Here is a 14,464-nt window from a genome sequence, read left to right as displayed (position 1 = left end):
TGGGGGTTCACCGGTAACAAGAGCCAGTCTTGACTGCTCAGGCCGGCAGCTCCTTCCCAGGCTCCCAAGCGCAGAAAGATGTTTCCCATTGCCTACTACCTGACCCTTTTAACGGAGGGCGCCAGGGATCGGAGCTGGGACCTTTGGCCTGCCAAGAGAATGCTCCACCACTGAGCCGCAGCCCCTGAATGGGTGTCCTTGAAGTACCTTTTCCTTCTTGTTGTGGCAGTGTGCGTTTGTCAGGCAGTTGTGTTGCTGAGCCCCTATAAAAGCCACAGAGCGACATGGAAAGGAGCCACCCGCAGTGAATTTACTCTCGCTGCAGGCCAGGAAAGGCAGGGTGGGTCCCTGGCCGGAGAGAGGTCGGCATCTGCCTGGGGAAATGGGCAATACACTCCTTGGCTTTTATGTTGAGAGAAGAGGGTTTCCCTTTCGTGGATGCAAAGAACATAAGAACTAGCCTGCTGGATCAGACCAGAGTCCATCTAGTCCAGCTCTCTGCTACTTGCAGCGGCCCACCAGGTGCCTTTGGGAGCTCACCTGCAGGAGGTGAAAGCAATGGCCTTCTGCTGCTGCTGCTGCTGCCGAGCACCTGGTCTGCTAAGGCATTTGCAACCTCAGATCAAAGAGGATCAAGATTGGGAGCCATAGATCGACTTCTCCTCCGTAAATCTGTCCAAGCCCCTTTTAAAGCTATCCAGGTTAGTGGCCGTCACCACCTCCTGTGGCAGCATATTCCAAACACCAATCACAAGTTGCATGAAGAAGTGTTTCCTTTGATTAGTCCTAATTCTCCCCCCCAGCATTTTCAATGTATGCCCCCTGGTTCTAGTATTGTGAGAAAGAGAGAACAATTTCTCCCTGTCAACATTTTCTACCCCATGCATAATTGTATAGACTTCAATCATATCCCCCCTCAGACGTCTCCTCTCCAAACTAAAGAAACACCTGGCCACCTTCCAGCAAGGGGCACCGCTTTGAAATTGGGAGTCAGGGAAAGTGCCTTGGTAGGATTTGATAAAGGTTTAAGGCAGCATCAGCGGGGACTCAAATCCAGTTCCAGGATGGGACCGAGAAAAAAACCTCCCAGCCAACAGGGAAAGAATTAAGAGTGAATGGTCGAAGGCTTTTGCGCCCAGATTCTACTGGCTGTTGTGGATTTTCTGAGCCGTGCGGTCGCAGTCTGGTGGTCTTTGATGCCAGCCGTAGATGCAGGTAAAATGTTCGGAGCATAACCTACCAGACCGTGGCCACATAGTTGGAAAACCCACAACAGCAGCCAGAGAATTAAAAGCTTGAACACATTCTGCAGAAAGCGTTCGAAACAGAGCGAATTCAGCAGCAACCAGACTCCAGAAAGCTGGTTTCCCTCCAGGTTCCAGGATTGTAACACTCTGAATTGCTGGGATCCAGAGTCCAGGGTGGTGTAGCGGTTAAGAGCAGGTGGATTCTAATCTGGAGAACTGGGTTTGATTCCCTGCTCCTCCACCTCTGTGGCAGAGGCTTATCTGGTGAACCAGATGCACGGCCAACGAAAAGGAAAGCTGGGAAAACCAGAACAAAATTGCTGAAGTCACAATTTTATTTAAAACCATCACTATATATACAGGGTTGTCACTGGGGGAGGTCGTAGTTGGAAAACACTTTCCTACGGGAAGAAAGATGGGTGGGATCCTATGGGGCAAGAGACCAGCTCCTAGGAACACGCTGGCAAGCCCCATCCTCTGCCCACTAAAGAAAGCAACGTCCGGGGAATCTGAGCAGCCAGGCAGGCTTCATCCTCGCTTCAGTGGGCGGCGACATGGAAATCGCTCCAGATGTAAAACCGAAGCTGCCAATCGCTCAGGGTTCAGCTGAGGAAGAGGACGGGGCAGCGGGCGGAGAAGAAGGCTCCTTCTGCACCAGCTCCGGTTCATCTTCTCCATCATGCGGCGGATGGACAAGAACCTTGTCCAAGATGCCGAACTCCTGGGCTTCAACGGGGCCCATGTAGCGATCCCTCTCCATGGTGGACTCTGAGGATGAGAGAGACGCCACCGGTATTCATTTTATTAATTTTTATTTAATGGGAGCAGCAGCTAACACACCAGAGGACAGAGATAGAATTCAAAATGACCTGGACAGATTAGAGAGCTGGGCCAAAACAAATAAAATGAGTTTCAACAGAGATAATGTAAGACTCTACACTTAGGCAGAAAAAAAATGAAATGCACAGATATAGGATGGGTGCCACCTGGCTTGACAACACTACATGCGAAAGGGATCTGGGAGTCTTAGTAGACCACAAACTGAACAAGAGTCAGCAGTGTGATGCAGCAGCCAAGAAAGCCAATGCCATTCTGGGCTGTATCAATAGGAGTATAGTGTCTAGATTGAGCAATGTAACTATACCTCTCTATTCTGCATTGGTTAGACCTCACCTGGAATAGTGTGTACAGTTCTGGGCACCATAATTCAAGAAGGATATTGACAAGCTGGAAGGGGTCCAGAGGAGGGCAACCAAAATGGTCAAAGGTGTGGAATCCATCCTATATTTGTGCATTTCATTTTTTTTCTGCCTAAGTGTAGAATTGTATATTTATCTCTGACCCTCAAAAGCTTATATCCTGAAAATCTTGTTGGTCTCCCAAGTGCTACTAGACTCAATTTTAACCCCTTCTGGGCTGTTTGTATGTGGAACCCACTGTCACACGATCTAACAAGCTGGAACGGGTCCAGAGGAGGGCAACCAAAATGGTCAAAGGTCTGGAATCCATGTCCTACGAGGAGGGACTTAGGGAGCTGGGTATGGTTAGTTTCGTGAAGAGAAGGTTAAGAGGTGACATGATGTTTAGATATTTGAAGGGATGTCATGTTGGTGAGGGAGCAAGCTTGTTTTCTGCTGCCTCAGAGACTTGGACCAGGAGTTATGGGTTCAAGGTGAAGGAAAAGAGATTCCACCTAAACATCAGGAAAACTTCCTGACTGTCAGGGCTGTTCAACAGTGGGATTCACTGCCTCGGAGTGTGGTGGAGTCTCCTTCTTTGGAGGTTTTTTAAAGAGAGGCTGGATGGCCATCTGTCAGGAGTGCTTTGATTGTGTGTTCCTGCATTGCAGGGGGTTGGACTTGATGGCCCTTGGGGCCTCTTCCAACTCTATGATTCTATGATTTATCATAATATGCATGTTCGCCTTTCCCTACGGTTTCTAGGAGGCATGCAACAATAGTTTAAAACCTTTTAAGTTAAAGCCAAAAATAAAATAGCCAACCTGACATCTCCCCCCCGCCGAAAAAAGAAAAAAAAGAGGCTGGCTGATCCAAATTGCAGTGGCACAGTAAGGTTCTATTCCAGGTCTCCCAGATCTAACTCTGACCACTTTGCATCACTGTCTACTTATTTCTTCCGCCGCTGTGGAAGGAGGCAGGGGAACTGGTCTTGGAGGAAGCAACAGATCCGAGCAGCACGTTCCAACAGCCCCACACTGCCTGCCTGGCTCCAAACGTTTGAGTCGCTCCCTCCATGCCTGCTTGCAGTGAGACACAGCTCGACCCCAGGCACCCACACAGCTTACCAATCACCTCCAAGGTCTGCTTCGTATGTTTAGCGTAGAGGGCGTTTATTTGTTTCTTCAGCTTCAGAATTTCCTCGGCCTGGATGGCAATATCAGTCGCTTGGCCCTGGAAGGGGAAGCGGATGAAATTTATTTACCTCTTTATTTACTCCGCCTCTGCTCCCCCCAGTGGGGACACAATGCGCTTAACAACAGTATCCTCTCCGTCATTTTATCCTCACAATCCTGTAAGGTAGGCTAGGCTGTGAGCACGTGACCGGCCCAAGGCTCACTCAGTGAAGGAATATGAACGTGGGTCTCTCAGATTCTAGTGCAGGGGTCCCCAACCATGCTGAGCCTTCAGGCACATCTGGAATTCAGGTACAGGGTGGTTGACGCAACCACAAAGTGGCCGCCAGGGAAGGGGGGGCCATAGAGAGGAAGATCGAACGCAGGGGTCAAGAGGAGTACTTTTTAAAAAATGTGCCAGGAAAGAAGAGTGAGACAAAGCACGGAAGTAACCCCGTGGTGGCAGCAGCTGCCGCCAAGACGATGTTATTTTAATATGTGCAGCCAATTATATCATCAATAGCCGATCTGAAGCCCTATTGGGCAGGAGCCCCCCTTGGCCTCGCCCACTTTCTAAAAGCACTTGGTGGGTGCTATCAGCAGAGTCCAAAGCAGAGTCACTCTGGTAAGATGAGAAGGTTTAATAGTCTTCTTGCACTCACTGCAACCGTCTACCACACTTGGAAAACAATACTCTCCATTCAAGATGTTCTTTCCATGGGAAGGTTTTACTTTAGCAGTTGCAAGGTTACACACGCCTATTCTATACAAGACTATCAAACTACACAGAACTCTTCAGCAAAAACTGAGCCTTCGGGGAGGGCGGGATATAAATATAATAAATAAATAAATAAAAACAAACAAACTTCAATAAAAATAGAACTTAACTCAGGCTCAATCTCTATCTGAACATAGCATAGCATAGCATATACAATGCATACATCAGGGATAGTTTTCCCCACCCACACAACAGCCTCTCATTGGTCTAGAATTACAGTTGAATTCACCAATCATGTTAAAGGTCAATCTTTGCTACTTTTGCCCCTAGACTGACTGTCTCTGGCCTTTGGGCTGCAAACTTCTGCTAGCTTGAAATGACTCTTTAGTGAACTTTTACTCTTTTTTATATATCATGACAGGTACGACAACAGGTGTTTGCAGGCACCATGTTGGGGCCCCTGTCCTGGTCCTCTACGCCCTATCCACCTCCCCATGCTGGCTTCGCCCCCACCACTAAACACAAAGGAATGTGGTGTCACCTATGATCCCCCCCACACACACACACAACTTCAGAATCTGGATCAAGATGAAATGAAGACTCAGTAGTGGTGGGGAGGGGGAAGCAACAGAGATCTTGAGCTCTCTCAGCATTTGCGTCACGCAGGGCTGTGAAACTCACCCGCGCCCCTCCAGAGGGCTGGTGGATCATGATGCGCGAGTTGGGAAGGGAGTGGCGCATTCCTGGAGACCCTGCCGCCAGCAGCAAAGAGCCCATGCTGGCCGCCTGGCCCACGCACCACGTGCAGATGGGGTTCAGGATGTATTGCATGGTGTCGTAAATAGCCAGCCCAGAGGTCACCAGGCCACCTGCGGAGGAAGGAAAAGGGGTTGCCTCAAAATCCTGCCCATCCTGTTAGGAAAATCCACGTGCTGCCAGCCTTTCTCTCTGACAGCCAGAAAGGGATGGAGCTGGTAGGAAGGGTCAGGTGGACCCCAAAGCCCCTGCGGCAGCACTGTTCTACAATGATAGGGTTGGTTGCTTTCTTGGGATTCTGGTTCAGGGGCTTTCCTGAACCCCAGGAAGCAGGAAATAAAGAGAATGGATCTGGAAGACCGACTTTCTTTCCTTGCTCTGAGAAAAGATTGGCAGGGGGGTGCCCAGGAAGATGCCTCAGAGCTTTACAGACATCATGGCCTGCCCAGAAGGAATCAGCTAGACGCAGACCCTCCCAGTGAAAGAAACCCAAGTCTCCCACTGAATGGGCAGGCCGACAAAATGAAGTCTATACATACACAGTGCATAATGGAAGGAAGGAAGGAAGGAAGGAAGGAAGGAAGGAAGGAAGGAAGGAAGGAAGGAAGGAAGGAAGGAAGGAAGGAAGGAAGGAAGGAAGGAAGGAAGGAAGGGAGGGAAGGAGGGAAGGAGGGAAGGAGGGAAGGAGGGAAGGAGGGAAGGAGGGAAGGAGGGAAGGAGGGAAGGAGGGAAGGAGAGGAGAGGGGAGGGGAGGGGAGGGGAGGGAGGGGGGAGGGTTTGGATTTATACCCCCCCTCTTCTGTAAGGAGACTCAAGGTGGCTTACAAGTTCCTTTCCCCACAACAGACACCTTGTGAGGTAGGTGGGGCTGAGAGAGTTCTGACAGAGAACTGTGACTAGCCTAAGGTCACCCAGCAAGAACGTAGGAGTGCGGAAACGCATCTGGTTCACCAGATAAGCCTCCGCCACACAGGTGGAGGGGTGGGGAATCAAACCCGGTTCTCCAGATTAGAATCCATCTGCTCTTAACCACAACAGCATGCTGGAAGGAAGGAAGGAAGGAAGGAAGGAAGGAAGGAAGGAAGGAAGGAAGGAAGGAAGGAAGGAAGGAAGGAAGGAAGGAAGGAAGGAAGGAAGGAAGGAAGGAAGGAAGGAAGGAAGGAAGGAAGGAAGGAAGGAAGAAGGAAGGCAAAGCACAGCAATATTGATGCTTTACAGTAAAACACACACACACACACGGAGCCTAAAATGCAGCCATCCTTCTGATTCCTAATACTGGCCACCAGCCACGCAGTGGCATCAGCATTCTAAAGCCCAATCACAACACACACCCCAGGAAAACCATCCCACGGCCTTCCACCCAATAAATCCTTATATAGCAAAGCAGGTTTCTCAGCGTCCTTTTCCCAAGGAGAAGAATCCTTGGGAGAAAGAAAAGTGAGAGGCCTTGAGAAAGTTCCATGATTAGGGAAGCCTGTAAGAATGTACACCCTGATAAACAAAGCGCTAGAATGTGAGCCAGTGTGATGTGTGGAATTGGGGCACCCCTGGGGGACCGAAGATAAAACACCGACTCAGCTATGGAGGTCCACTGGGTGACCTTGGGCCAGTCACCCACTCTCAGGTCAACCTACTTTACAAGGCTGTTGTGAGGATCTTGTGTGGAGAGAGTTCCCATCTCCAGCTCTGGACCTCACACACCGGAGAAGACAAAGGATGCATTAATCAGGAGCAGCAGTGACTTAGTGGTTCAGAGCAGGTGCACTCTAATCTGGAGAACCGGGTTTGATTCCCCACTCTTCCACTTGAGCTGTGGAGGCTTATCTGGGGAACCAGATTAGCTTGTGCACTCCAACACATGCCAGATGGGTGACCTTGGGCTAGTCACAGTTCTTCGGCGCTCTCTCAATCCCGTCCACCTCACAGGGTATTTGTTTGGGGGGGAGTATTTGGGGGGAGGGAAAGGAGATTGTCGGCCCTTTTGAATCTCCTTACAGGAGAGAAAGGGGGGGATATGAATCCAAACTCGTCGTCCTCTTCTTTTTACATGGTCTTGGGTTTTATGATTTTTATGTTGTGACATGCCATGAGACCTTTGGGTGCAGGAAGGATAAAAATACACAGAAATCAAATAAACCACAGGCATCTCCTTTTCAAGATACGGGGGACCCGTAGAGGAGCCGCTCCTGGCATTTCACCGAGACTTACCGGGGCTGTTAATGTACATGTGGATGGGTTTCTTGTTGCTCTCCGACTGTAGGAACAGCAGCTGGGCGATGACCAGGCTGGCCACATTGTCGTCAATCTGGAGACGAGAAGACACAAGACAGGCTGATCCCTGAGTGCTGAAAACCAAGCGCCACCTGAAGTCCCCGGCAACAGCCTCTGCCCAGCCCTTTCTTTCTGGCAGGGAGCCTCTGCCCGCATCACCCGTGTGCCCGTCTCTCTTGCTTCTCGACAGGAATGCACAAAACAACATGTTCAATTTGATGTTCAGCTATGATACGTGTTTGGTCCCCTTGGCCTTCTATGACGCTTCATGACAGAGATGAGAAGCTACAACACAGCAACACAGGAATGTCAGACTCTGGCCCTCCAGATGTTCGTGGACTACAATTCCCATCAACCCCTGCCAGCACTCGGGATTGTAGTCCATGAACATCTGGGGAGGCAGAGTTTGACACCCCTGCAGTAACATATGAAGCTGCCTGATACGTTATCACAGAGGTCCCCAACCCTTTTGAGCCTCTTGGCTTCTTTGGAATTATGACACAGGGCAGTGGGTGCAGCCGCAAAATGGCCACCTCAGGAGGCGGAGCCAGACACAAAATGGCTGCCATAGCTCCCCTTCAGTGAAGACGTCCGTGCTGTGGTGGTATCTCCAATTGCCTTGCTGTGAAAAGCCTCATTCACTTTCTAAAAACACTTCGCAAGCGCCAGGGAAAGAGTTGGAGGCCACCATGTTGGGGACATCGGCCCAGTCAGAACACTGGTTCATTGGGCCTAAGACTAGAAGTGGCTTCCCAGGGCCTGAAGCACAGCAAGGCCTTTCCCTGAAGATCTTGTAGCTGGTTACGCAAAGATCAAACCTGGGACCTGTTGCACGGGGGGCAAATGCTCAGCTACTGAACTACTTGATGGAAGGGATACACCCTGAATTAAAAAAACACACCACACAATACAAACTAAATGTAGGACACTGGCTCTAAGGCAGTGGTGGCAAACCTATGGCACTCCAGATGTTCATAGACTACAAATCCCATCAGCCCCTGCCAGTATGGCCAATGGGCCATGCTGGCAGGGGCTGATGGGATTTGTAGTCCATGAACAGCTGGAGAGCCGGCCAGAGAGGTGAATGGACGAGACTTCCAGATACTCCATGGACTACCCCATTGGCCAATTGGCCATGCCGGCAGGGGCTGATGGGAATTGCAGTCCATGAACATCTAGAGTGCCATAGGTTTGCCACCATGGCTCTAAGGCAACAAAGAGCACACCCAAAGAAGAAACAAACGCTGTTTTCTCTAAGCAGATGAAGAATCTGTCTCTCAGTTCCTGGGAAGGAGAAGAATTAGTGTCCTTACCGGGCCCATCACGCAGACAATGCGCTCCCTCAGCAGGCGAGAGTAGATGTCATAGGCGCGTTCCCCCCGGCCCTGAAAAAGACAGGCACTCAGCACAGGCATACCCTTAGTAGACCACAAATGGAACTTGAGCCCGCAGTGTGATGTGGCAGCCAAGAAAGCCAATACAATTCTGGGATGCATCAATAAGAGCATAGTGTCTAGATTGAGGGAAGTAATTGTACCACTCTACACTGCATTGGTCAGACCTCACCTGGAATAGTGTGTTCAGTTCTGGACACCACAATTTAAGGATATTGACAAACCGGAATGGGTCCTGAGGAGGGCAACTAAAATGGTCAAAGGTTTGGGATCCATGCCATACGAAGAGAGGCTTAGGGAGCTGGAGATCTTTAGTCTGGAGAAGCGAAGGTTAAGGGGGGACACATGATAGCCATTTTAAATATTTGAAGGGATGTCATGTCGGTGAGGGAGCAAGCTTGTTTTCTGCTGCTCCAGAGACTTGGACCAGGAGTAATGGATTCAAGGGGCAGGAAAAGAGATTCCACCTAAACATTAGGAAGAACTTCCTGACCGTCAGGGCTGTCTGACAGTGGAGTTCACTGCCTTGGAGTGTGGTGGAGTTTCCTTCTTGGGAGGTTTTTAAACAGAGGCTAAATTAACCATACATGTCGGGAGTGCTATGATGGTGTGTCGCTGCATGGCAGGGGGTTGGACTGGATGGCCCTTGGAGTCTCTTCCAACTCTGTGATTCAATGCCTCAGCCCTCTCAAGTGGCAATGGGTCTCCCCTCCTCTAGAAGGAGAGGCCCACAGATTTCACTCAAATGTAAACACTGGCTTGCGAGAGCTCAAGGTCAAAGAACAGAAGGCAGATCTTGGCCCCGGGCAGGTTTAGGAGGGCAGTGGGATTGGCAGAGAGGGCAGGGTTTGGGAAGAAGGCAGGCTTTCCTGGGTCAGCACAAAACACCACCCCCGCCCCCCAGCTTCCCCATTTCTTCCGGAGTTCCCCAAAACAATAACAAGAGCTGGTCAGGTGGGCCTTGAAGGTCAGCTTGAAGAGTTGGTTTCTGCCAGGGATGGGAAACGGCCAGCCAAGGAGTTCTAGGGGGCCACTAGCTTAGTAGCCAACACCACGAACATCTTCTTTTCGCAGGGGCCTCTTTCCCACTCCTGGCCAGGCAACTACGGCTGTAACAAAGTAGTCACCTACTTTGGAGTTCCAGCCTCCTCTTTTAGGCAGCTTGCAACTCAGAACAGTGCTGAAAAGTGCCATGAAGTCGCAGGTGACTTCCAGTGACCCTGTAGGTCAGACCTGGGCATTATACGGCCCGCGGGCCACATCCGATTCCTGACTGGCCCCTGTTGCATGGGCAGCGAGCAAGCTTGAGCTCCCGCAGAAGCCGGTTGCCTTGGCTGCCGGCTTCTGCGGGCTTTCAGCCGCCTGCCTTTGGCCCGCCCCCACAATATTTTCTGTTTCTTATGCGGCCCCATGGAAAAAATAATTGCCCACCCATGCTGTAGGTCATCAGAGTCGAAGGGTGGTTAGCCATTGCTGCCTCCTGTGGGGCAACCCTGGACTTCCCGGGCTTCCATGGTTTGCTCCTGCGTAGCAACCCTGGACTCCCACCCAAGTTCCAACCAGGGCTGGCCCTGCTTACTTCCAAGGTCTGATCAGATCTGGCTAGTCTGGGTCATCCAGGTCAGAATAGCTGCTGTGAAAACAGTCTGGCCTCTCCAGTTGATAACCCATTCAAGGAGGATCTCCACCCCGCCCCATCCCACCCACCTCACCCCACTTACCGTCTGCTCCACCACTATGGGGATGAGCGGAATGAGGCTTCTGGGAGACTGATGGAGGTTTCGAACTGCACAGAGAAGGCGACAACCCAGCTGTGCGGGGCGCTAAAGACCGAGAAAAGGCTGTTAGAAAAAAAGACTCCTGCCACCACCCATCTTTCTGGATCCCCCCAAAGGGACTAATTCTATGCCAGAGGTCTGCAACCTGTGGCTCTCCAGATGTTCATGAACTACTATTCCCATCAGCCCCTGCTGGCCATGCTAGCAGGGGCTGATGGGAATTGTAGTTCATGAACATCTGGAGAGCCACAGGTTGCAGACCCCTGTTTGCCTTTCGTGCCCTGCTGATCCACAGGCAAATGCCCCACGTCCAGCTTGTCTCTCCCGTGGAAGCGAAGCTGCTGCAAACACCCATTCCATTGCCGAGCAAACTCCAGCAGCCGACGGTCACCGGCAGCCCTCCCAAGCCCGGAGGCAGGTGAACTTTTGGCATGCATCAGGAGATAAGAGCCCGGCCAGATCAGACCAGTGAAGATCCATTGAGTCCAGCATCCTGCCTCACACCAGTTCCTCCGGAGGTCCAACCACAGGGCCTGGAGGCCAAGGTCTTCCCCTGATAAAAACCTCAGAATGGCCTTGCTGGATCAGACCAGTGGGGGCCCATCTAGTCCAGCATCCCTTCAAACACAGAGGCCAACCAATTCCTCTAGAGCAGCGGTTCTCAACCTGGGGGTCGGGACCCCTTTGGGGGTCAAACGACCCTTTCACAGGGGTCGCCTAAGACTCTCTGCATCAGTGTTCTCCATCTGTAAAATGGATAGATGTTAGGGTTGGGGGTCACCACAACATGAGGAACTGTATTAAAGGGTCGTGGCATTAGGAAGGTTGTGAACCACTGGACTAATGCTTCCCAAACACAGTGAAGTCACTTTGGGTATGGAGCTGTTCGTATCTATCCTGACTGTTTTTGCCCACATCTTTGGATGCTTGGGAGATTCTGTTAAAATGCTGTGGGCACAGAATGCTAGAAAGCTGTCCTCCAGGGCCCCACAAGTCCATACAAGCCAAATCCCGCCCCCCCCCCGGAAGATTATTTATTCATTATTTCTTTTTCTTATGCCCCTTTTCTTTCAATAGGGACCCAAAGCCCACTGTTCACCAATGGCTCCTCTTCATCCTGGAGAGAAGGGGCTAGTGGGCGGGTGTCACAGGGCTTATCAACGACTTGGATGATGGAAGAGGCAGTGTTTCTCACCCTGGGGTCTGGGACCCCTTTGGGGGTCGGACGACCCTTTCACAGGGGTCGCCTAAGACTCTCTGCATCAGTGTTCGCCATCTGTAAAATGGATCAATGTTAGGGTTGGGGGTCACCACAACATGAGGAACTGTATTAAAGGGTCGCGGCATTAGGAAGGTTGAGAACCACTGCTCTAGAGGGCCAAGAACAGGGCACAGCCAAGACCTTTTTCCAATAGAAACATCCAATGCACCTTGCTAGATCAGTCCAGTGAGGGTCCATCTAGCCCAGCATCCTGCCTCACACAGTGGCCAACCGTACGGAGGGTCAACAGAGGCCGAGGCCTCCCCCTGATAAGAACCTCAGATCCGCTGGATCAACTAGATGGCTGCCTTACAGCATCCCTGCAAACACAGTGGTCACCCAGTCCGCCCAGAGCTCCAGCAACCTTCCCCTGATATTGCCTCCTGGAATTGGTGGTATTCAGAGGTTGACTGCCTCTGAATGTGGAGGACCAACAGCCCTGCAAGAACAACACACTTTCTGTGTCTTGACACACTTCAGCTGCCCTGTTAGTCACCATACGCAGTGGCGCAGGAGGTTAAGAGCTGGTGTATCTAATCTGGAGGAACCGGGTTTGATTCCCAGCTCTGCCGCCTGAGCTGTGGAGGCTTCTCTGGGGAATTCAGATTAGCCTGTGCACTCCCACACACGCCAGCTGGGTGACCTGGGGCTAGTCACAGCTTCTCGGAGCTCTCTCAGCCCCACCTACCTCACAGGGTGTTTGTTGTGAGGGGGGAAGGGCAAGGAGATTGTCAGCCCCTTTGAATCTCCTGCAGGAGAGAAAGGGGGGATATAAATCCAAACTCCTCCTCCTCCTCCTCTTCTTATATGCTCAGGAGACAAGTGAGGGTTTTACTCTGCATTAGTAACGGAAGCACAAAACAGAGGACCATTTGTCCAAACAGTGATTGCCAAGTGCAAGGAGCACCGTCTTGTTCACTTACCAAATAATCAACAGTTCACATGTCTGAATAAATAGTTGACATTTATCAATCCTTTTTGGCATGCTTGAAACATGTTGCCTATGCCGTGATGCACAACCACCCTCAAAGGCAGGCTGGCATCATTCCTGTATTGCAGAGGAACGGAGGCTGAAACGTAACAGCTTCCTCTGCTCACTGGGCGACGGTGCAGCGTAGCTCAGCCGGCCCAGGAAGTCTTGCACCGCCCCACAGGGGTCTGTCCCGAGATCCTTCACAACATCCGCCTTCAGTCCCCCATCCGGCACACAGACCCAGACCTAGTGGGGGTTTTGCGGAGAGCTGCTGCCCTACAAGTAAAGGCTAAAGATTTGGAGGCTTTTCGGTTTAAAAGGAAAGGCATGACCAGGAAGGTCTCGGAAACAATTAACGGTGCGGGAGAACGCAGAGAGGAATAATTCTCAGAATACTTGAATTTGGAGTCACCCAGTGAAGTTGAGGGGGAATCGAATTGGGGGCAAATCCCTTCACGCCAGGCAGATTTGGTGCGCTCGCTGCTCACTTGATAATATGCTTGGAGAGAGAAAAGGAAACGTCCAAGCATGCAAATCCAATGTATATTTTTATCAATGTATTGGGAACTGATTGAATATCAATGTATTGGGAAGGGGGGGGCAAAGGGAAAAATTGTGATGGGGTATACAAAGGAGGTGGGGGGGGCTATCACCTGGTTGTGGGCCACCAACGGGGGGGGGGATTGAGGGAGGAGGGGGCTTGTCATCTGATCATGGGGAAGGAGAGGGAGGGATAAGGGGGGCTGTCATAAGGCTGATTCCCACCCACTCCGGGTCAAGAGTAGGGGCATGTCATCTGGCCATGACCCACCCACCCTGGGGGGAGAGGTTGGGAAGGGGGGAAAGGGGGTTGTCATCTGGTCGTGGTCCTTCCACCTTGGGGAGGGAATAGCATGGCTGTCTTGCAAATGCATGGCTCTCTTACACCTAGAGCCTCCAAGAGCAGAGGCAGTATACCCCCCAAGTACCCCTGCCCAGAGGCCGAAAGAGGCAGGCCATCGTTTCCGTGGCTTGCTCGGGAGTTTGGTGGGGTCGAGCTAGATGGGTCCCCGATTCGAATCCAGCACAGCCTCCTTGTGTTCTCCCCGCAGCCTTGGTTCGGGTCTTTCGGAGCCAGGGAGGGCAACCCGCCCGTGCCCATCGCTCTCCCCGGCCCCGCCCCGCCCACGGCCTCCCGAGACATCCACACGTGCGCTGCCCCCCTCACCACGAGCCTGGGCAACATCCTGACACCCGGAAGAGCCGTCTGGCCGCTTTCCCACGCGGGCTTCAGAACCCGTGGATCACGTGACCAGGAACGAGCCGGGAAGCCACGCCCGCCGACAGCGCCGCCTCTGTGCATGCTGGGAAATGTAGTCCCAAAAACCTGCGCTGGGCTGCTGCTACCCAAGCTCTCTTTTGTGTGTGTTGGTCTTCAGCATTTTACAGATGAAAATAGCTCTTGTGAGCCAGGAGCGGAAGGTGCCTCTCTGCTTGCTCGTGGTTTTGTTTATTCTGCAACAGCCGCCCTATATTTCACAGAGAGAGAGAGAGCATCCTTAGGGTAGGGTTGCCAACCTCCAGGGCACTGGCGTAATGCCCATTGGGCAAGGTGGGCAGCTGCCCAGGGCACCACCTTGTGGGGGGCATCAAAATGCTGGGTTTGTTTTTGGGTATTTTAGTGGTTTTCCATTTTTGGCCTGCAGGGGCTGCAGTTTTTAGGCTAGAGGCACC

The 14,464-nt window shown here is 51.7% G+C and overlaps 1 protein-coding gene across 1 annotated transcript; it reads right to left on the bottom strand.

Annotated features, from left to right (window-relative positions):
- Positions 1 to 1,564: 1,564 nt before the first annotated feature.
- LOC125427762 (caseinolytic mitochondrial matrix peptidase proteolytic subunit) lies at positions 1,565 to 14,059 on the bottom strand. The gene is made up of 7 exons (XM_048487319.1): positions 13,959 to 14,059; positions 10,461 to 10,562; positions 8,659 to 8,730; positions 7,283 to 7,379; positions 5,000 to 5,187; positions 3,553 to 3,658; positions 1,565 to 2,015 (listed from the first exon to the last, which is right to left on the bottom strand). Exons 1-7 carry the CDS (start codon positions 13,974 to 13,976, stop codon positions 1,843 to 1,845), a joined length of 756 nt encoding a protein of 251 aa, XP_048343276.1. The 5' UTR covers positions 13,977 to 14,059; the 3' UTR covers positions 1,565 to 1,842.
- Positions 14,060 to 14,464: the final 405 nt, after the last annotated feature.

Source organism: Sphaerodactylus townsendi, linkage group LG03, assembly GCF_021028975.2.
Source record: "Sphaerodactylus townsendi isolate TG3544 linkage group LG03, MPM_Stown_v2.3, whole genome shotgun sequence".
In the NCBI taxonomy this organism is placed as follows: domain Eukaryota; kingdom Metazoa; phylum Chordata; class Lepidosauria; order Squamata; family Sphaerodactylidae; genus Sphaerodactylus; species Sphaerodactylus townsendi.
The sequence above is the reverse complement of the archived record's forward strand: the minus strand, read 5'-3'. Positions and strand labels throughout refer to the sequence as shown.

Excerpts from the sequence above, each read along its gene's own strand:
- LOC125427762 (XM_048487319.1), bottom strand. Across the intron at positions 7,380-8,658 it reads TTGTCTGCGTGATGGGCCCG|ATTGACGACAATGTGGCCAG; the intron begins GTAAGGACACTA and ends TCTCGTCTCCAG. Across the intron at positions 3,659-4,999 it reads AGCCCTCTGGAGGGGCGCGG|GGCCAAGCGACTGATATTGC; the intron begins GTGAGTTTCACA and ends TTCCCCTTCCAG.